We start from the raw sequence: 27,538 nt of genomic DNA on the forward strand, positions 1-27,538 counted from the left end.
GGACCCAAGGCAGGGCTCACTGCAGCCCAGGGATGGGCTGGGAGCGGTGGCAGCCAACTCCTCTCCTCCTCCTCCTCCTCCTCCTCCTCCTCCTCCTCTCTGCTCCCTGTGCTGCAGCAGGGCAGCGGTGGGCATGCGCTTGCTCAAACACAAAAAGGACATAAAAATAGAACTTACAGGGAAGCTACTGAACAGGAGTAAGCTTGGCGCCTAACGGTCAGCGTGGAACTGGACTAGAAACAGAGCTTCCAACAGGTCTCCCTTTAACTCTGATACATGTCAATAAAAACAGACATAAATACTGTTATTCTGTATCCCTTCTTAACTCATCCCACACTTCCAGACAAACTCTTCAAGTCTTCAATAAGAAAGTGCAAAAAATGTACAAGGAAATGAAATCCCCTTCAGAGAAGTTCTGGCGATGGTCGGGGTCACAGGGGTTGAAGCACATGTGGGGACGAGGGGCGCGGGGCTGCATCCCCTCTGCCCACTGCATCCCCATCCCTTGGTGACCCTGTGGCTTCTTCTCGGGGCTGCAGAGTGGCCCAGGGGCTGCTGAGGGGACAGACAGGGACTCGTGGTCTGCCAGCACACGGCAGCTCAGAGGATGGTCACAGGTGCAGCCTTACCTCGGGTGGGAATGGGAACAGCAGAAGAAAGTCTTGGAAAGGGCTAAATATCTGTTGGTAAGAGAGAAAACAGCTGCTCACCACCATCCTTGCTTTGCACTTAGATCTGTCACTTCAATTTCCCTGCTTGTGTCCGTCAGAAGCTTCAGCCTACCTGTCACATAGGGTCCCAGAGGCATCTGGCTGTAGTTGACAATCCCACCCGGCCCAGGACCTCGGAAATTCGGTCCAAAGCTGTTGTTGTACATCTGGGAGGAACCAAAGGAGCCCTGAGGAAAGAAGGGAAGCTGGAACACAGGGTGTGCAGTGCAGAGCTGGGGCAGGGACACAGGGCACCCCAGGGCAGCTCTGCACTCCTCCAGCCCACGCACCTGCTGCACCGCGGGCTCCCCGCCACGCGTGGTCAGGCGGCTGAGGATGCTGCGCTCCGACATCTGCAGCCGTGCAGCCACAGGAGGGATGCGGGACAGCATGGAGGGCAAGCGCGTCACATCAGCCTTCATGTCACTCAGCAGCTCCTCGAGCTGGTTCAGCACTGCAACGCACAGCCAGAACTGCTGACCCCGAAGCCCCACGGCACCTCGTGACCCAACTGAACATCAGCTCCTCCTCCAGCAGTTCCCCAAGGCTGCTCTGCCCAGTGGTCTCACTCGGCACAGCCCACCCTTCCCTGCACCCCCCGCCCTCTGCCCCCACGTACCCTTGTGCAGGACGGCATTGGCAGGCTTGTTCCCCGCGAGGGACTCTTTGGAGAGATGCTGGTGGCTCTCGGCAAGGCACTCCACTTCAGCCAGACGGGCGTTCAATGCCATGGCCGGGTGATTGGGGTCTTGAGTCATGTTGAGGTACGCCGCCCGCCGCAGCTGCTCCTCTATCACCAGGGCCTGCTCCAGCAGCTGGGAGGCACAGGAGAGCAACGGATCAGGACCAGACCCTGTGCCCGTGCGAGCCAGTGCCACCCACGTGCCTGCCATCCGTCCATCCGCCCCAGCCCCACAACTCCTGGGTTTGTGTCATCCCAACGCAGCCCAATCACTCACTAAAGTACCCCAGAAAGAGATTTGGGCAGCAATTCCACAGCACTGCCCCATCCATGTGCCACATTCTGGAGCTAGCAAGTGCTCCTGCTCCTCCAGCCCTGCCCCTCAGGGTGCTGCCTCGCTGCCACTGACGCCTCGCAAACATCTGCCGCCTTCTGCTCCGCTCACCTCGCCGTGGGGCTCTGCTCTGTGCCACCACTAAGGACTCACCAGCCCTGGACCTGCAACTCGCCTTGAAGCGCCGGGCGAGGAACTTGTTCTTCATCTCCAGGTAGTTCCCTTTGTGTATCTCTGACTTGAAGGGCTCGTTCAGGATCACGTAGCGCGGGTCGTTCTGGATGTCCTGCCAGCGGGCGTAGCCGTGGCTGCCAGGAGGGAGCGTCAAGGCAAGAACCGGCCAGCAGACAGCACTTCTCAGCAACACCTCCCCAGTCCCCTTCCCCGCTCCATCACCTCCCTCCCCACTGCCCTCACAGCGCAGCCTCCTCCGCCCAGCACGGGGAAGCCATCACCCAAAAGCCAAAGGCTACGTGACGATCCCTGCCAGCAGCCAGTAGTCGTGCCTGCGGTGCCAGATGTCGTAGATCTTGCTGGAGGAGATGGCAGCTCTTTCCTCATTCTGCCACAGCGTGTGCAGCTCTGCAGAAACAGAAGAGAGACAGCCTGGTCAGCCAGCAGGGCTGCTGGGCACAGCGTGCAGGGCGAGAGAGGAGATGGCCCAGGGAGCCACGGAGCAGAGCTCAGTACAGAGCTTTATGTAAAAGCTCTGCAGCAGTAAAACAACCAACGGCTCATCTCTCGTGTTTACCCGTAAAGCCTCCGTCAGCAATGTTGAACATGAATCTAAAGTTCACGTTTCTGTCATCCTTCTTTCCATCCTCCTCTTCTTTGTCACCATTTTGCTGAGCCTCACTTTGCTCCTTCTCTTCCACCTTGGTATCCTCTGCTGGGCAAACACGGGAAATTACACCTGCCCAAACTTATGCAGCCATCAGACCGACTGCTGCTACCACTGCCCTCCCAACTGTGAGGGGAAGTCCCCACTAAAATCACTGCTAGAGAAGCCACCCGCCACCTCCTGCCAACAGCTGCTGGCCATCTGCCACCTCCAGCAGCTCCTGATGTTTTCACAGCAGTGCCCACTGTAATGAGGTCCTGCGGAGGCTCCTGAGCACCACAGAGCACACTGCCCACTGCAGGTGCTGGCTGCAGCCCCGTGCCACAACACAGACACCTGCCTTCAGTTCTGACTGAAGACCTAAGACCCTGCCCAGCAGGGCACTTCACACCACTTCTCTTTCCAGAGCCTCCTGGCACCTTACCTGGCTTGACTTCTTTGTCCTCCCCTTTACCAGGACTGCTGTTTGACTCTGGCTTTTCCAAAGCCTTCTCTTTTTCTTGGACTCCCTCATCTGCAGAAGGGAACAGGACTCTGAGAGAAGCATAACGTGTAAAATGCTCTTCAGGAAATAATATATCTGTATGGATTGTAACTTCCAGGGTAAAGTGACTGTATCGCTTGCACTGATCACAGCTTAGTTTTGATTTGTTTTAACCTGTAGATTATACTAAACTGATGCTTTAACACTACAATGTAGATTACATCTGTGACAACATGGTATCATCATCTAATCAGCAATCTGGAAATCCAATAGGAAGTCTTTTCTTAGGAATTTCCACTGGATGTTGTGACATTCAGGTTTCCCTCTGTGATTTGGAGAAGAGAAGCCAGCAGCAAGTGCCAGAATTTGCCAACAGAGAGTATCTGCCTGTCAGGAGCACCAAGCACCTGAGGCTGCTGCAGTGCGCGCTCTGTGTCTGTGCACCTCGAGCTGAAGAAATTCCCCAGCACACATCAATGTCAGTGTAACTGTCAGAGCCCTCACAGATGTCCCAAATGCTGCTCAGAATGGAGCCCACACTCTTCTGAGCCACAGAGACTCACCTTTCCCCAGGGGCTCAGGAGAAGGCTCAGTTTTTTCACTCTCGTCCTGTTTCTCTTCCTTCAGTTTCTCCTTGCTTTCAGAGTTTTCTTGGTACTCTTCACCTTCCACCTTCTCAGTGCTTCCAGGCACCTTAATGTCAAGCACCCACACTAATTAGCCCAGCAGCCAGAGGGATGTGGCTTGCTTGCAGAGGAATGCTGCAGTACCTCCCAAGAAACACCACTACCACAGCTCTGCAGCCTGCAGGGCAGCACTGTGGGCACAGGCTCATGACCCCCTACCTGGCTGTCAGATGCTCTCCTGGATTTCTGCTCCACTTGGTCCTTTTCCTCCTGGAATCCAAGCGGTGGATCTGTTTTTTCTGTAACACCAGCAAAGCAAGGAAGCTATAGACAGGAATCCCATGGTGCCAAGGGCACAGTGCCAGGCAGATACCTGCAAAACCTTCTGCTGTCCTGTCCCACCTCCCTTCCTAAGGCAGACCACAGCCACAACCAGGCCACTGTGCATTTACCTGCAAGAGCAAGAGGTCCTGCATGTCCGTGCGCTGGGCTGGCGGGGACAGGAGTGTTGGGATCTGAAGAAACCATCTCACTGCACTTCTTGCTCTCCGGGCCCTCCAGAATCATATCTGGGGTGCTGTACTTCCCATTGACATGCTCAAACTCCTGCACCTGGGGCAGACACACGACAGCAAGTCAAACACGGCGGCCAGCAGCAGAGCAGCAGCAGGCCAGCCCCATCCAGGGCTGTTCCTACGCCCACCACCCCAGCTGGCACGCTTTGCTGGGCAGCAGGTGCCACTGCCCATGCCCTGCTGCTCTGCATGCTCCCAGCCTCAGCAGCACCTCCAGCAGCAGTGCTGCCTGCCCATGGCAGCAGACATCACAGTCCCACAGAAAGCCTCCCGTCCCCCGCAGGTCCACTGCTGCCGTGCTGGACGTAAGGGAGAGGCACTGAGTGTGGGTGGCAGAAGGGCAGCGTGTGAGTGACCGTGCTGGCGCCACGTGAAGCCTTGGCAGGCATGCAGGGTGAGCTGTACCCTGGGGGTGCTCATGCAGTGAGTTCCCTGGCCCCGAGGGCTTCATGCCTCCATCAGAATGCTCTTTGCTTCCTCTCCACTTAAACCCCAGCGCTGGGGCCTCTCTGCTCTCTTTCACAGAGCCTCTCCTGCACACCCCATTCCCTTGGCTGCAATTTCTCACTCTCCCTACCCAGCAGAGTAACAGTCAGTGCTCAAGACACAGCAAAATCAGGTGCCATCACTCTCAGCATCTGCCCTTTCCCACTGCCACACTGGAACCACTAATGGTCTTCCTGGGGCAACTCTGAGTGCCACACTTGTCAATACATGGATTATGAGGAGAGGATCTCCTTGCAAGACAGCTGAGGATTCTTCCATACACCTAACTGCCAGTATCCTTGGTGCCCAGCACATGCCTGGGATTAGCAACACAATCAATAATTACTCAGACCCAAATCAAGCCCAAACGTCTCTCTGAAAGACATGCTTTGGTTCAACAAGATGCTGGGCACAATGCAAGACTCGGCGAGTGGAAGTCTCTGGCCTGTACAGCACAGCAGGTCTGAGCAGCTTCCTGTAATGGTCCCACCAGAAATGAAAAGAATGATAAATCCAAGAATTTTTAGAAGTTAAAAAATGTGATTTTGCCATGATTTTTTTTTTTGCCAACCGTGCACTTCTACCTCCAGCTGGCCCACGTCACTGCAATACCACAGACGTAGCCGTGCACCAAGTCTTGGAGATTCAATAAGGGAACCCCTGGCAAGGAGGCGTTCAGCAGCTCATGAAACCCCCGAGCGTGCAGAACATCCCTGAAGGGCGCACGTGAGATTTTACTCACCCACCTTCTTCCTTACTAGTGACATCACTCCGATCCGGGTCAGCACGTGCTGCCGCGACAGCCCCTCCCGGGGAACCCCGTCAGCAAAGGTCTCAGCACCGTCTGCTCCAGGTTCACACAAATGCCGCATGAACAGGGAGACGTAAGCCCTGCGGAAGGAAAGCAGGAGCTGGCTGCAGCTTGGACTGCTGAGCGCCGCAGCGCCTGCTTCCGCCAGAGGCCGGGGGCAGAGCTTCGCCCTCGGGCACACGGCACCACGAAGCTGTGTGTCATCATGAACCCTGGTGCCTGACCGCAGTACCTGAACTCTTTCTCGCTCTTCCCTCGCAGATCCCTCACCAGCCAGTGGGAGTTGAAGGCGTCCTGGGGCGGCATGCCCCACCGCATGATGGCGTTCAGGAAGGCCTTGCGCTGGCGGGCATTGAACCCGAGAACCTGCAGGGAGCAGAGGTTGGGAGGCCTCAAAAACGATGGCACCTCAGAGCCTCACGGCTGCTACGAGTCCTGAGCCGGGACTGATGCTGGAGAGCAGCACGCAGCGGACCAGACGGGCAGGGGACATGCTCTGGCCACTGCTGATGCTCACCTCAATATTCCCCCCAACTCTTGCCAGCAAAGGAGGGAGAGGTTTGTCCCGGTCACTCTTCAGCTGTCTCCGTGATTGTCTTCTGCCACCTAGAGTCACACAACCTATGTAACAACAGCCAACAGAGGGATGGCCAAAGAGCTCATGCTGACCAACCCTGTGCCCTAAGCTTCCTGTAGCCCCTCCCGATGGAAGCAGCACCTGCACAGAGCAGCAGTCATGGTTGTTCAGTGCTCCTTCACTCAGCTGGCCTCCCCGTGCCAGGGGTCACACTGCAGACCAGATCCTGCTACCACAAGGACCAGACCAAAGCCCTGCAAGTAGCCAGCAGGTCATGCTCCCTGTGCTGAGAACTGCCTCACCCAGCAGGGCAAAGAATGCCTCCCTCAGAAGCAAGGGGGTCCCCCCAGCCCAGACCTTCCTGCTGCATTCAAGTGCCAGCCCCAATCACAGGCCACCACTGAAGTTCCCGCAGGGTACACTGCAGAGCACTAAGTTCATTAACTCACTCTGACCTTCTGGTCTTTCTTCAAAGTCTTCATCTTCGTCCTCAGAGCCAATGGAGTACTCAGACTGGTTGTCAGAGAGCTCGTCCTGCCACTCTGCAGACCACAAGGAGACAAGGTCAGGAGAGAACCCTGCAGGTTTGCCTGAGGGGGACAGCAGGAGCCCTGAGACTGCCTCCAGCATCCGGTACCAGGCAGCCAGAGAGAAAGGCACAGCAATGAACAGGAAACCAGACTCAACTTTTCCATTATTATTATTAGTTTCCTACACAGAAAAAAAAAATTAGAATATTTTGCCCACAGACAGGTTTTTCCTGAATTCTCCCAAGGAGAGATATAGAATAAAAGAATAAAAATCACAGAGCCTGCTCCCAGACTTGATTCTTGCAGGAGCCAAGCAGTCAAAGCCATACCTTGGTCCTCCTGTGAGGTATCATTGTAATTGACCTGCTTGCGGATTCTCTTCCCCTTCCCCAAATTCCTGGCCAGATCTTCCTGCTGCTGCTCATAGTGGTGCCGCAGCAGCTTCTCCCAGTAGTCAGGGTCCACATTCTCCTCTTGTTTGATGATCTCACGTTCCACCTCTTCCTGCAAATAAAGAAAACAAAAAAGGCTTGAGATAAGAGAGCTGCAGGCCTCCCTGCATCACACTGCTGCATGTCTTCTAACTGCACTCCAGGGAAGAGGGAGGGAAGGAGAGCACTGAGACACTTGCTGGCAAGCAAGATCTTCAGACATGCTTTGACCACCCTGCGGTGTGCCTCCTCCAGCCTGCTCTACATGTATGTACACACCAAGTCTCACTTTGACCCAAATGTACTGACCTCAGTGCACGGTCACCAAAGGGCCAAGACAACATCCCAGCAAGCCACCTACACCTAGAAATAGCTGCTGAGAGCACTACCACCCATCCTGCCCTGCAGAGCCTGTGCTCACAACGAGGAACAACTACAGATCTGCAGAGATTTCCCAGAATAGCAGCCCACTGTCGGCTCGAGAGGCAGACAAAGGAAGTCTGTTAGCTACAGGGAGAATAAATGACAGCAGCACAGCACATGAGCAGTGTATGCCCTGCTCCCAGTATCCAGGGGAGCAGCCTTCAGAAGGGCAGAACAAAGTACCAGAAGAGCAATGTTGCAGGGAAGGGACCCAGCCTCAGAAACAGTATCAATCAATGGGGCCATTTCACAGCTCCTCAGGTCACTTGAGATCCAGACCATCAGTACCTGGGTATCATTATTGCTTCCATCCCAAACAACAGTTCTCTACAGTCTCCTTTTTTCAATAGGAAAAACGGGTTCAGAGAAACCCAAGTGCCACCGAGCATTCGCCATAGGTCAGCACCACACTGCAGTCCTGCTGGCTGCACCATCACTGCTACCATCAGCAAAGAGCAGGGAGGAGCACTGCCCTGCAGAGAAACACCCACAGGAACAAGAAAGGCAGAGGAAGGAGCGCAAACAGGGACATACAGAGAGATGCGATAATAAGACATGATACTGATCACATTACCACACCATCCTCTTCTCTCACAACATACTGGGCCACTTTAAAGGAGCTGAGATACTCGTTCATGTTCTGCAGCTCCGTGTCATCAGTCGCGTCCTGGTTTCGGTCCAGAAGCTTAGAGATAGCAGCATCATCATAGTGGATCACACTGCTGTCATCCACGTCCTTACTGTCACCTGGAGAGCAAAGCAAGGGGAACAGAAAGCAAATCATACGGCGTGCTCCCAGAGCCAGGCAAGATCAGGCTGGACACAGGGCCCCCCAGTAGCGGGGGCCACAGACCTGGTGGGGTGCCACCGTGCTTTTTTTTCATGCCAGGAGTCACTGCACCCCCTTTGGTGGACAGCGTGTCAGAGAAAGGGGTGACGGCATCCGGCATGGTGAGCCGCTGTCCCTGAGACACCATGCCTGCAAGTGGAAGGCACAGGAATGAGCCCCTGCGGCTCCAACAGGGACTGCCTTCGCCCAAAGCATCTCCAGCTCCTTCCCGGCCCAACCTTCCACATCATCCTTGAAGAGCTCTTCCGTCCCAAACTTCAGGATGTCATCCAGCTCCTGCTTGGTCATGGAGCCTGACTTGGAGCCAAGCCCAGGACGGACCACCAGGTGGGTGAGCATCATCTTCCTTTTGGCCACCTGGGTGATGCGCTCCTCCACAGAGGCTCTGGTCACAAAGCGGTAGATCATCACCTTCTTGTTCTGCCCAATGCGGTGCGCTCTGCTGAACGCCTGCAGGCAGAGGACATCACTGCAGAACAGCCAACGCAACACAAACAGGAATGCTTGCAGTCCTGGACCCCCTCAACCAGAGGCTGAACTCAGCCTTCAGGCTGCTCTGGGGCAGCGGAGCCAGAAAGGCTCCTTAGAGCCAACTTTACACTTCTCCTTCCCCCTCCTCTGACTACAGGCAAGCCAGCTTCCTCGTGCAGGCCTCTAACTGAAAGGCCTGAATGCAGTGCAGAAAAGCTCCTCCCAGGAATCCTCTGGCTGCAGAATGCCCAGGCCCTGACTTCTCCATCACGCCCTGTACCAGCACATCCTCTTGCCTAGGACTCAGGGAAAGGAAACGCTCACACAACCGGACCGTAACACTGTGAGTAACTTTAGAGAGGACCTTCCCTCAATCAGAAAGTATGAAAAGGAAAAGCATGTCCTCTCTTTTCCATTATTTTTAGGGGCATTTGCTGCTCAAGCTCCCCAGCTGCCATTTGCCACTGGCAATCAGTCCTTAGATAGGGTCTGCCACAGCTCTTGGAAATGGAAGTAGAAAGTCCCCAGAACAGGAAGGGACACTAGGTTGCAGACAAGCAGCAGGAGAAAGCCAATTTTAAGTGCCAGTCCACCCCTGCATTGCAGACAGGCCAGGATAAGGCCAGTAGAGGTGTGAAACTGGCTCCTGAACAGAACTGTGTCCCGCAAACCGCAGGAACGCTCAGCAGCTCTCAAGAGGAGAGAGCTCATTTCACTGGCAGAATGCACAGAGGGCTCATCCATACTTACTATACTAGAAGGAAAAGAAAGAAAAAGTAATAAACCTGGATGTCATTGTGGGGATTCCAGTCAGAATCATAAATAATGACTGTGTCAGCCGTAGCAAGGTTTATGCCCAGACCACCAGCACGGGTAGAGAGGAGAAAGCAGAACTGCTGAGCACCAGGAGCTGAGAAAGACAAACCCACAGGTGGCAGAAGGTGAGACAAAGAGGAGCTGGGCTTATTTGGAAGGGTGTAGCACGATGTTTTAGGTATAAAACATCAGGGACCACCAGTCTACGCCAAGAAGCAACAGGCAGGGAAGGCAAAGGGTAAAAACGCATCACTGCCTGGAAAGCAGTCACTGGAGAAAATACAGCTCCAGGTCTGAAAGGGAAGCTCTGAGGCCTCAAAGGGAAATGCAGGAGTCTTTCAAGCCAAACAGCCTGCCACTACACCAGACTCAGGGTTTATTGTGTGAAACACCTGGAGGGGCTTAACATGCCAGGAGCAGCCCTGCATCATGCCAGGGCTCTGGGCTTCAGCACACTGCACTCCAGGTGTGCACAGAGCCCCCACAACGCCTGACCCCTCTGCAGGCTGATGCAAGTTGGCCCAGCACACACAGCCCACCGCCACGCGTGGAAAGGAGGAAAGGCACGTACCATTAAACCTGTCAATGGCTTCCTGGCGCAGGCCTCCAGTGATGCCCCCATCAATGCGCTCGTACTTGTAGCCCTCGTACTCCAGGAAGTCCTCCAGCAAGTCCAACATCTTCGTCATCTGAGGGGTGAGGTGTGAGCAGCCCTGCACAGAACTCACCAAAGCCTGCCCAGGGCTGGGGGTCACGGCCCCACGGCACGCACTGCAGCCCCCCACGTTCCTTGGGGATGGCGCTGCCGTGGCTGTGCTCATGCCCACAGCAGCCCTGCAAACCAGGGCATCACTCCTATCTCGTCCTCCAGAGGCAGCTTTACCAACAGTAAGGAACTGGGTCTGAACAGCCTGCCCAGAAGGGGAGCACTACTGCTGTTCTCTCTCTTATCTGCAGATAAGAAGTGGTTTCAAACATTTCAGGGATACCCTCAGGAGAGGAATGGTTCATCCCCGACTGCTGAGGCACCCAGCTGTGACACGAGCTGGCAGCAGCTCTTCCATCTATCCGTGTCTGTACCTAACACAGAACTCTCATACAGAACCAAGTCCTTCAGCAGTTTATCATCAGCCCTTCCCCACTGCACACCTGGGAGAAGATCAGAACTCTGTGACCCCCGTCCCGTAACTTCTTCAGCATCTTTTGGAGCAGCATCAGTTTTCCAGAAGACTTGACCAAAGAATTCCCATCATAGGATCCATTGGGCAGAACCGGGGCCTCCTGTGAAGGATTCTGGTTAACTTCTTCAGGAAGGTCATGGAGAAAGTCACATGCATTGCAAAGGCAAGGATTGACATCAAATCACTCACACCAAAACCTGTGCTTTTAACCTGGAAACAATCCCCACTGACAGACTGCACACACACTACTCTGCAAAAAGTCTCTGTGGTGCACGCAGTTCACGTACCACAGCGGCCACAGGGAAGAGGTATGGGTGGTTACAGCACTTCTTCAGGTCCATCATGATGTTGAGCAGTGAGACCTGATTCCCTCCACCTTTCGAGTTCAGGGCTTCAAAATTCCGTGTTAGTATGAACTTGTAGTACTTCCTGTATGAAGGGGAATGGGACAGACACTGGCACTGCAGGACTGCCAGAAATCAGCGCATAAACTCTAGATACATCAACAGAGCTTCAGAAGGGATGTCTGGTATGGGGACTTCTCTTCAGGTACTGGTTCAGCTTCCCCAGGCTGGGGTCAGGTCTGTTCGGCTGTCCTGAGGGAACCACAGCCCCAGGAAGCAGGATTGCTCAGCGCCCAGCAGGCAGGAGTGCAGCACACATCAGTTGCTCCCTGCAGAGCAGCCAGCACTGCGTAGAGCCCACCTGAAGGGGCTGAGCACTCCCCAGGAGCACACAAAGGACTTCAGCTCTCCTCACAAAGGTTTTCTCTGACCCACCGACCCCAGCGAAGCCCTGCTGCACCACAGATGGGGGGAAGCAGCAGCCAGGTGCAGCCCACCACCACTTTTGCCAGCACTCACTTCTGCATCTGGCTCAGCTCCACTCTGACAATCAGCTCCGTCTTGGCCGGCATGTTCTTGAACACGTCTGCCTTGAGCCGGCGCAGCATGTGGGGGCCCAGCAGGTCATGGAGCTTTTTGATCTGGTCCTCCTTGGAGATGTCTGCAAACTCCTCCAGGAAGCCCTCCAGGTTACTGTAAAAGCAGCCACAAACACACAGCGCTGAGTGGAACGGACGCACCGGGGTAAAGACGTTTGTTTCTGCAGGACTTGAACACAAAGCCCTCAGGGCACGCAGTGAAGTAACACTCCTGGGCCTGAGCAGAGCAGGAGCCAGGCTGATAGCCAAGGCAAATTAAATATGCCAATAAGAGGTCTGAACAAGTTGCCCAAAACACCACTGCCTCCTCAGAGAGAGGAAGGAGCAGGGCAGATCTCAGCCCTCATCCACAAATCTCCACAGTGAGAGGAAGGCAAGCTCTACCTGCAGGGCCTGCAGCGCAGTGCTCAATGTGAACAAAACCTGAGCTGACCTTACACATCCACACAACTGTTACAGCAAACTGCTGGGAATCTGTGCAACTTACTTAAACCTCTCGGGAGTCAGGAAATTGAGCAGGTGGAAGAGCTCTTCCAGGTTGTTCTGGAGTGGAGTCCCAGTAAGCAGTAACTTGTAATCGATCTTGTAACTGTTTAATACCCTAAAGAACTTGGAAGTGATATCAAGTTGTAATTATGCACTTACAAAAGCAAAACAAAGCAATGCAGTGTGCATTCTACTTAAAAAGCATTGGTGGTTTCCCCTTCATTTAGAACAAACAACCTTGCATCTCCTGCATGCAGAGCTGGAGCAGTGAACACAAAGCACACGAAGCTCCTGACTGCACTGAGCGCTTCCCTCTCTGCTGGCTCCACATTGCCATAGGGGCAAGCAGAGCTCTTCAGCCCAAGCTTCATCCAGCACCAGGCACCAGCCTGTGGGCACCACTGCCAGGATGGCACACGGATCACTGCTGGTGCCCAGAGGGCATTAGGGAGAACAACCCCAACAAAATGCAGCCTCAAGCACAGCCTGAGCAAGCTGAAGACATCTTCCGACTCCCAGGCAGGAAAAAACAGAGCACCAAACCAGCTGTGTGACAACAGCTACAGCAGCGGGCTGGAAGAATGGCTCACAGACACCTGCCACCTACTTTGGACTGGTTGTTCTTCAGTCTGTGTGCTTCGTCCACCACCAGACAAGCCCACTCGATGGAGCCCAGCACCGCCTGGTCTATGGTGATCAGCTCATAAGAGGTGAGCAGGACGTGGAACTTGATCTGGGCTTCCTTCTGGAGGGGCAGAAGAAGAGAAAAGTCAGGATAGAAGACAGCAGAGAAGCAGAAAGCCTCCACGTCTGGTGATGCTGTTTGTGACCCTGGTTCTAACCCAAGGAGAAGACTGGGGGCTGCTTTTACTGCATGGCACCGGCAGCAGGGCTCAAGCACGAATCACACCAGCAGAAGATCTGAACATCATAATTAAGCAGGGAACTACAGAAACAGAAAAGGGCCTGGCAGAAATCTTCAGATTTCATAAACCTTCTACATCTAAACGATGTCAGCTTCTCTGGAAAAGAGCTGATCAGAGAGCTAAGGAACTTCCCTCTCTGGGTCGAATTCTGCTCTCTCTCCTTCCTACTCGTGGCCAACAGCAAGGCAGCACGCAGACTTAGCTCCCACCTTCATCCGGAACACCTTCTTGCCGCTGCGGATGGCATTGTCTTCAAAAGAGAACTCATTCTCCCGGATGACCGAGCGGCTCTCCTTGTCCCCAGTGTAGGTCACGACGTAGAAGTCGGGCGCCCACATCTCAAACTCTCGCTCCCAGTTGATGATGGTGGAGAGTGGGGCGCTGACCAGGTACGGCCCTTTGGAGTGGCCCTGCCCAGGGAGACAAAACCCACATTGCTTGCTCCGTACCGCAGTCTGTGCGGCGCACAGCCATCACAGGGTGCTCACCTCCTTGTACAGGGAATACAAGAACACAATGGTCTGCACAGTCTTCCCCAGTCCCATCTCATCAGCCAGGATCGTATCAGTGCCTTGGGCCCAGGAAAATCTCAACCAGTTGAGCCCTTCCAGCTGGTAAGGATGCAGCGTGCCTCCTGTGGCATCAATGTACCAAGGCTGCTTGTCAAACTTTACCGTAGGCTGAAGGAAAAGACACAAGGCAGTAACCAACTCCCTCCTGCTTCTCTGCAGTCAATCACGCTCCTCTTTAGATCAGTGACACAGAACAGCCCCATAAGAGGTGCAGATACTATCCACACCACAGCCCTGCCCGCAGCACAGGCTTTGCTGTGTGCCACCACAGCAGCCCTGAGCAGGATGGCACCTGGCAGCCTCCTTCCCTGTGCTGGAAAAGTCTGCAAGGCCTCTCACAGCACAGGCCCAGCTCTCCCCTTGCACGTCGCATACACGAAGGTTTGGGGAAAGAAGACCCCAGGGCCCTCCTTCAGAACTGTCCTCTTGGATCTCAACCATGGCTCCAGAAAACAGACTGTTATCCCCCATGCACAGGGTAAAGCCATCCCATAACTTCACAAGAAGTAAAAACCTGTCCCTGAAGGAACTAGAGAAGAGAACCTTACCAGACTGACCAACCTCTGTGTGAGCTCATACCTTCATTCTGCCCCTGCCATTCTTACTTACATCAACAAGAGGAGTTTCTGGAGGCTTTTCTAGCTTCTCCTCTTTCAGCTTTTTCCCCTTCTTGTTCAGCTTCTTCAGAGGACGTGTGTCCTCCCCCAGCATCAGCTCCCTGAAACAGTGAACATGCATAAGGAGAAAGCAGACAGACGCTCCTCTCCGTGTTTCCAAGCCAGGGGTTAGAAATGCCTCCCAAACTCTACTGCCTCTTTCCCCACAGGAGCTTTTCTGGCCCAGTTCCCATGGGCACTCATGGAGCATTAATTATCCCCTTCCAACAGTTCATGCAACATCATCCAAAATAAAGGACAGCAATCTCACAGAATTAGATTTTTCCCCACAACACACACCAGCATAACACCACAGAGCCTCCCCGAAGCATAGCGAGGCCGTGAATAGTTCTAGCAGAATTCATGGAGGGGAAGGGGAGCATAGCTGTAAAACAGCCAGCAGACAGCATTTCAAAGCAGCCCTAGGGTGGTGGAGCATTTCAGGAAAGACTTCATCAAGACCTGGCTTTCAGGAAGAGCTCATATCTGCTCTCTGTAATGAGGTCCCTGCAAGTGGTTCCAGTGTGTGCTCAGAAGGGCAATGCCTACAAACCACTTGGCAAAGCCCAAGCAGGCTGCAGCAGCTCTGCAGGACTCTGCCCCAGGCTGCAGCACGCACCAGCCCTGGTCCCGCTGCCTGGCCGCCCCTTACCTGTGATTCCAGTAGAGGAGCTTGAGGTTTTCATAGTATGGGATGTCTATCTCATCAATCTCCCAGGTGCACTGGTCATACGGCAGATCTTTCCATTTGATCAGATAATGGATGTCCCCCTTTTTATCAAAGCTAGAACACATGCAGCATAAAACACATCAATGAAATCAGAACAACCTGATGACAACAGCCTGAGCCTGGACTACACCACGCTGGCACAAAGTTCATTTTGAAATGAAAATCCCTTGAGAAAATGAACCCTACATACAACTTGGCATGCCAACTCTGCAAAAACCCAGGGGAATCACACAGGGGAGGGCTGGATATCAGCCCCTGAGAAGCTGTTTGTATGACAGAGCTCTGCCTCTCTGTAACTGTTCACATATACGTAAGGACTGCTGTCAGCCAGGGGTGGAGACTGCAAGTCTAAGGGCAACAAGTCCTATTTTACCAGCATTGGATGAAGACCAGACTCCACTTCCTTTCTTTTTTCTGTAGCATTTATTACTCTGTGAAGTTTTAACCACACCGAAAAATGAACAAACACACTGCAGAGGCCAATTATGTACCTATGATGAGCTAAACCTTGCCAACCTTGCCTTGCTAGCAGAAAATGCAAAGCTTGCAGGAAAATTAGCTAGCTAGCTTGATTTATTTTCTGTCAAGTAGACTCCAAGTAACGTCGCCACGTTGAAATTTCAAGTTGCCACCTGAAATGCAGGGATTCAACAAAAAGGTGTCTTGATGTGAAAGAATAAAAAATACCAGCACTGCAGATCTCCTGTGCAGGGCATTTCTTCTGCACAAAAGAAGTGCAAATGTCAAGACTTCAGACCAGAGCAATGCACTTGTTCCAACTGCTCTCCTCGGGCAGAGTTCTGTCGGCATCAGGGAGAGTTAAATTAAGGCAGCTCTTGGGCTCACGCCGCAGGTCTCAGCCCCTTTTCTCCCTTACCAAGGTCACTCGGTGCTCACACCACCTGGGCACCCTGGCTCACGCCCTCCTGCTGCCTACCCACACACCTCCCAGTCCCCACCTGTGGTTCAGGATGCGGTGGATCATCATCCACTCGGGCTTGATGCCATAGCGGTAGAACCGCTCCTCCATCTTTGCGTAGTGAGGGTCCTTGTTCTTCCTTTTCTCCCTCTGGCTGTCCTCGTCTCCAGAGCCATAATCAAAGGCCGGTGGCTCATCCATGTCGTTCTTCCTTTGGTAGTTGCGGTACATCACGGTGTGGTAGAGCTCCAGCTGCGGCAGGACGGAGCCGCGTCACCCCTGGGCTGCCGGGAGCCGCCGGGCGCGCTGCTCCAGCCCTGTGCTCACCTGCAGCTCCTTGACCCAGGAGCAGTGCCAGTAGGAGAGCCCTGCCCACTTGACGAAGAACTCACGCTCTGGGATGCCCTCCAGCACCTTCGGCAGGGGCAGAGCCAGCTCCGCATCTGGGGCAGGCGGCGCAGAGGGCGGCGGGGCCGGAGGCTCCTTCCACGCCCAGTGCAGGATGCGCTGTACTTTTCCCTTCAAAGGAGGGCACTGAGGATGAAAAAATAAAAACACAAGAGCAGGGAGTTTAACACAAGCCCCGTCAGCTTTGTGTCCCACCCATCCCTCCCTGTGCGGAATGCAGAACACAGTGACCACACTGCATCGCTGCATCCCTCGGCCCAGAGGCGCAGAGCCCGCAGGCTCTGGCAGGCAGGATGTGCCCCAGCCTGCCACAGGGAGGACAGAGTGCAGGGCATGGGGGTCTGGAGGGCAGGGGACCCACACAGGCCGCAGCCAATCAGCAGTGCAGTGAGGGGGAAAGCAGCCAGGCCCCAGGCTGAGCCCGTGCTGAGCCTGCTGCTGAGAGTAGAGGAGAGCACCCCAGGGAACCACGTGGGCTGGAATGAGCACAGGCTCTGACTGCACTTCACTCACCCTGCAAACAGGGTCAGCTGCCCTGGGCACAGCCAAAGCATTGCTCTGCTCTGCTCCCAGGAGAAGTTACTCATTTGCTATTGCTAATTAGGCAGACAGAAATCAGGAGGTGAGGTGCACGGAGTGGACGAGGGCTGAGTGGTGCACGTGTGTCTGAGGAGAACTTCCATGACACCCCCTGAGGGGACAGGCTTTACCACTAGAGCAGGCTGAGCTCAATAAATGTTTCCTTATTTCCACGTTTAATTGTCCAGCACAATTCAAGGCTCCACAAATCACACCCACCTCTGCAGCAAGCCTGCCTCAGGGGTAGAGCCCTCACTACACCGGGCATACATCAAATGGGACCTGCCAGGCAAACTAGAAGCAGGCAGGGAACTCAGCAGCCTGCACAGGCAGCTGAGCTGCAGGGCACAGGCAGGACCAAAGGGTGCAGGAGCATGGACAAGGTGACAAATGCAGGAAACACTCACTGTACAACGAGGGCAGAGCCATTCACCATTTGGGATTTCTGGCAGGGGTGGGTTCAGGCAGTGCAGGTGGTAAGAGGACGGGCACGTGTCGCAGCACAGCAGCTCCCCTCCATCCTTACAGACACGGCAGAACTCCATGTGGTCATCCTCCTCTTCTTCGCCACCTTCCTCCTCCTCATCCTCCTCCTCCTTTGGCTCCCACTGGATGCCCTCTTTCTCCTGGGGCAGTACAGCCAGAGTAAAGCTGAGGGGGACAGCAGCATCACCACAGCACTGAGGAGGCCCCAAGCCCAGAGCGGGATCACAAGAGGGAGGCACACTTCCACACCCCACCCGTCCCACTCACGTAGGCAATACCCCAGCTCGACAGCCCAGGCCCAGCGCAGACAGTTAAGCGCTCCCAAGTAGCAGCCCCAGTCTGACTGTGCATCTCCAGGCTCGGGCCAGAGTCTCCCCATCACCCAGACCCCCTGCCGGTGCCCCCCGCCGGGCAGCACTCCCCCCGGCACCCAACTCACGCAGTGTGGGCAGCTCCACTTGCCCTCGGGGGCTTTCTCCAGCTCGGGGTCCAGGCAGACGAGGTGGTAGGCACGCGGACAGGTGTCACACAGGATGATCTCCCCTCCCTGCTGGCACACCTCGCAGTAGTCCTGGTGGTCCGTCTCGTAGCCATCCCCTTCTTCAACTACAAGCAAGGGACAGACGCAGTCAGTGGCACAGCAGAGCCGCCGGCTCTCCCAAGACAGCTGCTCCTCTATGGTACAGTAAAGGAAAACGCAACATGTTTCACCTCGGCCCCTCCTGCTATGTCCCCCTGCCTCTCTGTCCCTCAGCATCACAGTTTATCTTCGCACACAGCATCATCTCACCTCTGTCTCTCTTTCTCTCTCCACACTGTATCATCCTTTGGTTCCTTCAGGCTCTCAATGGAGAATGCCAGAACCTGGAGAGGTTGCAAGGGAGGCAGTCAGAGAAACCTCCACAGACCCCAGCGCCAGCAAATGTTCCATGCAACAGTAATGCAGCTGAGGACCCTCCTCCTGGGACTGCTGCACTCTCCTTGGGCACTCGCTGGGTGCAGAACAGGAGCTCTTCCAGCTCCATGCCAAAAGAGGAGGGAAGGAAGGAGCGGGGGCCACGAGGCCCACACCTCACAGCAGGCAGAACGCTCGCCTCCAGCTGTCCCCGAGCACAGAAGGCGCCCTTCGGCTTCTCAAAAGCAAATCTCATCAGCAGAAGCAGCAGAAGCACAGTGTCTTGGTGCAGAGGGACCTCCCTCAACAGGCACGGAGGTGTCATTAACCAGACCAACACAGAGCCTCCACCACTTAAGGAACACGCACATCAAAGCGGCCCACAGCCACTCAGAGCCTGCCAGACACCTCTCACTGCTGCCCTCCATCTCCCTACGCCATCCATCGCAGCCCCGGCCGGCCACCAACCACACATCTCACAGACAAACACCACCCAGCACTGCCTCGCCTGCAGCCAGCCCTGCTCCCCAGGAGCCAGCCACAAGCTGCGCCTCAGAGCCCCACGAATGCAGAACCGTGCCGCCTCAGGACAGACCTGGGAGCAGCAGACATGCAGGAGGGTGGCAGCTGCCCGCCTGCCCACACTGCACCCCAGTGCCCAAAGCACCACACAACACTGCAGCTGCCCTCCTGACACAGTGCAATCCACAACACAGAGCTGATGGGGCAAGAGGAGCCCCGGGCCATGGAGGGAAAGGGGAGGATGGAGAGGCCCTGGCATCGGGCTGCTCCTTCACTGCCAGCAGTGCTGTGAAAAAGCACTACAGTAGAGTGTGCTTTCTGCAAGCCAACCAACAGCAGAGTCTGGACACCAAGAAAGCATCTCTCATCCCACACACAGACAAGCACAGCCCTTCCTTGCCCACAGAATCAGTGCTGGACACTGCTTGGAACTGCAAGGACCGGGACAGCACCATCTCGAGAGGGAAATCCAAACAGAACAGGAGCAGAGTACAAAGAGATGGCCTACTCCTCTTTTTCTTTCTCCTCCTCTTCCCTCTCTTCCCCAGGCCAGCCGAGCACTCGGAGCGCACGGAGGAGCTGTTGATGCTGGCGCTGTCAAAGTCGGATTCGTCCCGCTCTTCCTCTTCACTCTGCAGAGGAGAAAACAGAACCACGCACTGTCCAGGTGTCGGCACGCAGTCGCTTCCAGGATGTTCTGCTACAGAGCAGAGCTGAGCACCAGCAGTTGCATGAAGCCACACAGGATCACCGACCAGCAGCTGAGCTCCTCGGGGCCCCCTCAAGAGGAGCACCGTAGGGCTCCCACAGGAACGGGCCGTTCAGGGCATCGGGAACGGTGGCAGGGCACCATTCCTGGCACTGGCAGCCAGGGTTCATAAGACTGTGTCACCAGGCATTAGGAAGCAGGTAAATCTCCTCCATCAGATCGATGTTCCAGCCAGGCAATCGATCAGCACAGACTACAGCAATTATCTCACACTGCTCAGCACAGCACAGAGGCAGTCAGCCGGGTTCAGCAGCACCACCGAGGTGCAGCCACTGAGCAAATCTCAGAGACATTTAAAATACATCAATCAGTGACTCGAGTTCACACTGCGTTTGCCTGTCAAGAGATGGGTTCTGGGTTTCCCTCAAAACACAACAGGGTCTGAATTCTTATCCTGGAGGCCAGACTTGCACGCAAAGCCCCAGGTTGTATGCCCTTGTGTGCTTAGCACTGTGACTGCAGGAGGAAGCCCAAGCTCCTCCTCAGTCTTAGAAATGCAAGTGCACAGATCTGGAACGTAGAATCATAGAATCATAAGGTTGGAAACGACCTGCAAGACCATCTAGTCCAACCACCCTCCCATTCCTATCAGTACCACAAGCACTAAACCATGTCCCGTAGCTCCTCATCCAGGTACCCAGACAAGGGATGGATTTGCTGTGATGCGGGGCTGAGTGACTGCCCCAGCCTGCTCCTTCCTCTTCTACTTCTGATACACAGAGTTACTGACAAACTGGATGTTATGTGAACAAGAGCAAGAGAGGCAGGGAACTCCAGCAAAGGTGAAATAATGGGTCTTCAAGCAATACTATCAAGATCTGCAGGAGCACCATTCCTATTGAGTAGACATTCAGGAGGTTTGCTCTTTAAAATGCTGTGCTTATGCCTGATATTTATACACTGACAAGAGTGCTGCTTGTAAACTGCAGCAGAACCCTGCTCCCATGCACTTCCTGGGGTGCTCAGCTGTCCCCGGGTCATGCTGCAGAGCCACAGATGCCAGGAGGCAAGCAATGGCAACTTAATTAAAGCATTTGATAATTCTCTTTGACATAAAGTTCAGCTGGAGTGCAAGCCCTGCAGAATTCCTTTGCAAACGAAATGTGAAATGATGGCATTATCAACCTCACTGCTGAAAATAAACGTGATTATATGGCTTTAGCAGCAAACATGCCCAGAGATGACATCTTTACCAACACAAGCCTGGATGCAGGTCTCTAACAAGGGATGAAAAATCACACTGAACAGAGACTGGCATCTCAAAGAGGGGCACCAATGAGGCTGTGGCATTTCTTTTCAGCAGCCTTCATCCAGGCTTCCTGCCACCCCAACCAAAGACAGCTTGGCCCTTTCCTCAGATGGGACGTCCTGACACTCTGAGGGCCATTGAGGGAAGGACGTGCTGCACAAGGCTGCAGGGCAGGGACCATGCAGAGATTTGTGACCCACGTTATCTCTAGAAGGCGACAGGCACTGCAAGAGGCATAGGCAAGTTGGTAAGAACAGGGCAGTCCTGCTGCAGCAGCACACGCTGCCCTGCACAAAGGAGATTTCCAGGCAAAGGGAACTTGTCCTGGCTTTTCCCTGCTGCACCCTTCCACACCCAAGGCCCCGCTCAGAAATGCACACTTACAGAGGAGCCCTTTTTCCTTTTGCTGGGGATTCCTCCAAACCGGAATTTTAGGCCTGCCATCTTTTTTCCCTTCCCCTTTTTCTTCCCATCTTTCGAGCTCTTGATTTTCTTCTTCACACCTGGGCCTGGAGGAACAAAAGACTCGTTGTTCCACTGTTCCAAGAGTCCTTGGACTGCCAGCCCAGATCCGGTGCTTGCAAGGAAATGGGAGAAAAAAACTGGCAGAGGAGGAACACAGCTACCCTGGAACACAGGAGGGGACTGCAGCAAAATGCACCAGGGCTGGAAACGCCAAATGCTGTCAGAAACAGGAGAACTTTCACAGTAAGCTCACTGTGCTCGGTACCTACCCTTGCCTTCCTTGGTTTTTGCTTTCCTGATGACAGGGGGCAGTGCAGGCTGCTGGGGACTGGCAGCCAGCGCTGGGGCAACCGTGACAGTCTCCACTGCTGCAGCCACAGCTGCTGCTGCTGCCGCCGCCGAGCTGCCCTTGAACGGGTTGTTGGCACTGAACTCTCGCCACTTGGCACCAAGCACAGTCATCATCTTGGACATGGGGATCTTGGGGTTCTTCTTGGCAATCAGAGGCCTGAAGGGTGGGGGAAAGGAAAAAAACCCAGGTTAAAGGAAATGCACGCCTGCTCCTGCTTGTCACGTGCTGCAGGAAGGCTCTCTGAGTGCCAGCAGTGCAGACTGATGGCAGCAGGTCGCTGTGGGGCACTGCTACTGGCAGCAGAAACCAGAACTTTGTTATCAAGGAAATAAAGAGAAGCCCGTGCTTAGATTTCTCAGACTGCTGTTGTGTGCTGAACACCTCATAATACAAGCCACAATTGCTACTGTTCCTTATTTTTATTCCCTACCGCAACTTTACAAATAAACAAACACAAAAAATGGAATTGTGGAGAGCGGGCGTGGGGGGAGAAACAATCCAGTTGTTTTCCAGTCAATTATCCTGCAATTACAATGGAGCCCAGAAGATCTTTCTTGTCATGGAGAGAGAAACAGTAAGGAGCTTGTGGAGTAAATTCTGCATCACAGCTTCAACTTCTTATTTGAGTCACATCCAAATCTCAATCACTACCCAAGACCCCATTGATGCCTACAGTTCTGTACCTGAGAAATTGGCTGAAAGCCTTGTAATTAGTAAGAGTGTGGTAATCTTCTTCTGAGAAAATGTAATCTACATCATCAAGGCCCCATTCTTCCATCAGCTGGGCTGAGCTCTTAGGCTCCTGTAGAATTAGAGAGACACTGTTAATGTGAGTGACAGCTCTGCAGACAAACAGTGCCTGTCACACACCCCACGTCAAACTCTCTCCCAAGTCAGCGACACACAGAGATTTGTTTCTGCAATATGAAGAAACAAAGCATGCACAAGTGCTTAATAAACTAATGCTTCCAAGAAGCAAATTAATACAGCGTCATCCAAATGCTCCTCATACCACACAATATCATGCAAAGCCTTCCCAGGTTTCACGTCTCCAGGAAACACAATCTCTGTATCTAACAAAAATAACATGGGATCATGCTGGCCTTTCATCTGTCAGTAAAAATGCCAGGCTATGCTTGAGAGCGCTTGATTAGCCCACCACAGGCTGGGTTGCTGCTGGAATTGCAAATGCTTCATGGTTTTAAAAACAAAACCCACAAAATTAGCATTGTTATGGCTGCTTTTCCGTTTGTTTCAAATAAAACAAACCACTGCTTTCAGTAGTGCTTGCAGTACCACAAAAGGCACCATGAGGAACTGAGCACACATCGCCAGGCCGCTAACTCGGTGTCCCTGATCCACCTCCGTGCCTTAAGCAAAGGAACTTATCCATCAGTGCAAGGTGACTGACCACAATTACAGCTCTGCTCTCATTCACTGACTCGCTGAACTGTGTACTCGGATGCCAGCAGGGACCTGGCCACACCATGAGATCCGACGTTTGAGCACCAGCTCAGGAAGAACAAATCTTTGGTACCTTTAGCCCTCCATCATCGTCATCCTCCTCTTCATCCTTCTTTTTCCGCTTGTTTTTTTTCTCCTTCTTTTCCTTCAGTTTTTTCTTTTTCTTCTTGTTGGGGGAATAGTCACTTCCTTCACTCTCAGATTTCTCCTCAATCTCCTCATCATTGTCTGATATCTCATCATTGCTCCCCTACGACAGAAGACGACAGTGGAGAAAGAGAAGCGCCTGCCCTCCCTCAGCCACAGGCACACAAGCAGATGCCCCTTCTGCCTCCATGTTGTAACACACTCCTCTGAAAGCATCAGAAAGCTGCAATACCACAATGTTCACGCACCATCCTGATGTGCAGTGGCGTAAACAGAAAGCCAGGACACAGCAAAGAAATGAACACGCGTATTAAAAGCAGCCATACGGTAAAGCGATGAGCAACTCCTCTGAGAGGTGCTTAAACGTTCAGCTAGAGATCTTCAATTTTCAGACAGGTGAAACCTGAGTAACTTTTCTGATTGACATAACACACTGTAGTGTGTGGCGTCCCATCTCAAATTTGCTTCTGATTTTACAGTACAGTAACATTTTTCTACCACAGGGTGAACAGTTAAGAACTAAAGGAAGAGGTCATCACTGGAGTCACTTGCATGTCTTACAGCTCACTAGACAGATGTTGAGAGACAGGCAGCCACGTGGAACTCCCACTAGGCATTTGGTCACAGCTTCAGCAGCAAGCAGAACCTCTCCAGAAAGGCCTGGGCCCTGCTGGATGGCTGACAGACGCAGTCAGTAGGGACCAGGCTTAAGTACACACCAAGCATTGGAGAGCCAGAATTTAGGTTTCTTTCTGGGACAGACAGCGACTCGCTGCAACAAAGTCAACAGCACCCTAACAAAAGCCACTGCTCGTGGGGCGGCTCACCCACGTCGCAAGAAAGACAGCAGCAACGCGCGCACCGGGCATCCGTCCGCCTCCCTACAGCCTGCCCGCCCCTGGCAGCGCCCTGCAGGAGCCGCGCGGTTCAGCACCTCGGACAGCGCCGGGGCACGCGGACGCCCGGAGCTCCGCGCCGCGCAGAACCGCCGGCTGCCTGCAGAGCCCGGCTCTGCCCAGCGGCCATTGCTGATGTCGGGTCTTTTTTGGTTTGGAAAAAAAAAAAAAAGAAGAGCTTTTCCTTTAGCAGTTATAATTTAGCGCTGAATAATTGGTTGCCGTGGCAACGACTGCAGTACAGGTTGAAATTCCCACTCTCCCTGCTTTCTCGCCTGATGAGGGCCTTCATCTACATACGCTGAGGTTCAAACCGCAGCCCGTTATTTTATGCAGATCTTTCTGGGGTTTGCAGCATCAAGCACTCAAGCACCAGAGCTTCAGTGAGCATTGCCACAAAAGCCAGAATGAGCTGCAGTGAGGCTAAACAGGCAAATTCCCATTTCAGAGCAACGCAGCATCACTTCTGCCACACGTCCCTGTGGCAAAAACATGGGGCATTGCGGGGTGAGGTCAGCCATGGTGTAAGCACCTGCATCACAGCACAGGTTCACAAGGCATCCCCACCTCTCCCTTCCTCTAATAGGAGGAGAGAGCATCCTACACCCCAGAACCTCCAGGAAGACATTCAGGAAAAGAAAGCCCAAACTGAGGGTTCCCTTTTCTTTTACATCCTGACTGGGAACGCTGCCTGGGTGCTGGTCAGAAACACAGCTCACTGCCTACCCACAGCACTGAAGCTCCTCATAAGCTTTGGTGGAAGACAGAACAACCTCTGACGGGCAGAACCAAGCCTGATTAACACTGCCCACACAAGGCATTAATTAAAGAAGAAAACGCCCTTGACATCCATCCCGTTATTTTCCCCCCGCTCCCTGTAAGGAAGCAGTCAGACACGGCTCAGGCTGCACATGTTGCTCCCATAGCCTCAGGCAGGCTGACGTGAATGGAGAACTGCCAGGAACGAACATACCACACGTTTGTATTTTATCTTTCCCCCATTAAAAAGCAGCACAGGAAAAAAACCACATCCCACGTTGCAAAATACACAGGAAGTGAGGCGGCCTGAGCCAGCTTTGTGTGGTATCTGCAGAAACAGAACATCACCATGGCCACGAAGGAGGGGAAAAGCCTCCTCCGGGCTTCTGCTCGCAGCTGCCAGGTTAAAGCATGCTGGAGTCAGTCAGGTCCTTTTACATACACAGCACATAATGCTCCTGTCGGCAGCAAAAGCACTTGGCTGTGCCACCTCATCCAGCCAATCTGCTCATACAAGTCCCAGAGGGAGTGGCAGCAATGACTGGAAGAGAACAGCATCACTGATCCCCTGCTTGCAAGGGAAGGGGTGGGGATGCTTCTGGCTCCGCTGCGTAAGAACATCTGATGCTCATCTTCAGGCACAAATTTCCTGGGGAAAGGTCTGAGGAACAGAGTTGCTCACTGCTCCTTCCCCACAGCGTCCGCCTGGTGCTCACAGCCCTCAGCCAAGACACAGCCAGTCCTCCAGAGCATGCAGGGACAGCCCAGCCACCTCGTGGGACACACGGTGGAGCCCAGGGTTGGGGGGGTGGTGGGAAGAACCACTCAGGTGCCATTAGACTCAAGGCCATGATGCCCCGTCTTTGTTTTCTCATAAGACTCAAAAACTCTTCCACACGCTGAATCCTGAGACCTCCCTACCCTGTCCTCCTTGCTGAATGTTGTTGTCAAGGGCAGCCCACAACAAAAACGCCTACAGGTGTTTTCCTCATCCTGCATCCAGCATCCTCATCCTCACACTCCCCACCAGCTCACCGTGCAGCATGGGACACACAGAGCAGGGGAGTCAGTACAGAGAGAACAAGATGATGTGCAGATAACTCTCACAACTGAGGACCATAACTAACATTTACTGCACGCATTTCCAGCATGAAAGGAAATACACCGAAAGGAGCAGATTCTCCAAATGCCAGCAACCAGAACAAGGAAGGCTCAGAGCACAGATGGAAGTCTGCTCCTCATCTCCCATTACCTCGCTGTCACATCAGTGCCACACAGGCACAGCCTGCCTTCCTGGTGCAGCGCAGCGGGGTACAGACGTACCAGAGAATTGCAGCGGGAGAGAGCAGCCCCCAGAAGGCACTGCAGGCACCCAAACCTCATGGGCTGGGAACCATCCTGGTGCTTTGTTACTACGCCTTGCACGCTGTAAGCTTCCGTACCATTCATTTATTTGCACAACACAGCTAAAAGTCTCCACCAGGAACAAAAACAGTCAAGGAGAAACAGCACCCACCTCAGCAGATCATCGGAGCTGGACAAGAACCACCCAAACCCGATCCTCAGTCACCTCCCAGGGCCACGAGCATCCTCACACACGAGGGAGCTGCCCGTCCCCAGGTGTCCCCGCAGGCGCTGGGTGCCCCGGGCAGCCCACCTCCACAGCACAGCTAGCAGGAACCCACCAGCCCTGTCTCAGAGCACGCAGCATTACCTCTTTCTTCCTCCTCTTGATTTTGGCCGCCTTGCAGTCTTTCAGCTTCTTGCATTTCTTTTTTTTCTGCGCAGCAACTCGCTCCTCCGCAAAAAACTCCTCCAGCCCTTCCAGGACCCCATCATCATCTTCTGAGGACGAGAAGGACAACTCACGTGGGCGGCCTCCCCGCGCACAGCTCAGCTTCGCCCTCCCTGCGCAAACCCGCAGCCGCTCAGCGCCGCGCCCTCGGAGGAGCGCCGACACCCCGCGCCGGAGCTCAGCGCCAGGCCGAACCCACGGACACCGGGACGCGGCAGCACCGCCGGCCCCACGGGGCGAGCCGAGCGCCGCGCCGCTTCCACCTTTACCTCGCACGGCTCCCGGCACGGCCCGTTAGAACGGCCCGCAGCGAGGCGTCCAACAGGCGTCGGCCGCACCGCGCGCCTTCCTCACCGCCCGCCCCTCATTCACACCCCGTCCTTCTTCAAGCCGCCCTCGGCGTCAACCGCGCCGCAGCGCAGCGTCGAGGGCCGGGAGGGCATCGCGGCAGCGCCCGTCAGACCCCGACCCCGCGAACGGCGCGCACACCCCCGGCCCTCCCTTCCCCCCCTCCCCTCCTCCGCCCCGCCGCCCACCCGACACGTCCTCGTCGTTGTCCGCCTCCTCCAGCAGCTCCTCGCCGGCCGCCGGGCCCCGCATGCCGGCCGGGCGCGGCCCCTCCGCGCCAAGATGGCGGCCGGCAGCCCCGCCCCGTGACGTCACGCCCCGCCCCGCCCCCCCCCCCCCCAAAG

General features: G+C 54.4%; 1 protein-coding gene across 1 annotated transcript; it reads right to left on the minus strand.

Moving 5' to 3' along the window:
* Positions 1 to 672: 672 nt before the first annotated feature.
* Positions 673 to 27,446, minus strand: CHD5 (chromodomain helicase DNA binding protein 5; the record flags this gene model as incomplete). Its single annotated transcript, XM_079545564.1, has 41 exons — positions 673 to 680; positions 784 to 898; positions 1,001 to 1,164; positions 1,330 to 1,525; positions 1,902 to 2,034; positions 2,200 to 2,308; positions 2,478 to 2,612; positions 2,992 to 3,081; positions 3,615 to 3,744; positions 3,897 to 3,976; positions 4,130 to 4,289; positions 5,485 to 5,629; positions 5,782 to 5,915; positions 6,067 to 6,155; positions 6,576 to 6,668; positions 6,986 to 7,160; positions 8,085 to 8,257; positions 8,364 to 8,489; positions 8,579 to 8,810; positions 9,617 to 9,741; positions 10,219 to 10,336; positions 10,797 to 10,928; positions 11,116 to 11,257; positions 11,692 to 11,865; positions 12,259 to 12,380; positions 12,865 to 13,002; positions 13,393 to 13,593; positions 13,672 to 13,863; positions 14,365 to 14,473; positions 15,064 to 15,195; positions 16,101 to 16,312; positions 16,388 to 16,594; positions 17,455 to 17,673; positions 17,973 to 18,139; positions 19,459 to 19,582; positions 21,353 to 21,477; positions 21,703 to 21,941; positions 22,469 to 22,587; positions 23,323 to 23,499; positions 26,766 to 26,896; positions 27,383 to 27,446. 41 exons carry the CDS (start codon positions 27,444 to 27,446, stop codon positions 673 to 675), a joined length of 5,856 nt encoding a protein of 1,951 aa, XP_079401690.1.
* Between the last annotated feature and the right edge of the window lie 92 nt (positions 27,447 to 27,538).

Source organism: Tetrao urogallus, assembly GCF_951394365.1.
Source record: "Tetrao urogallus genome assembly, chromosome: 21".
NCBI lineage: Eukaryota > Metazoa > Chordata > Aves > Galliformes > Phasianidae > Tetrao > Tetrao urogallus.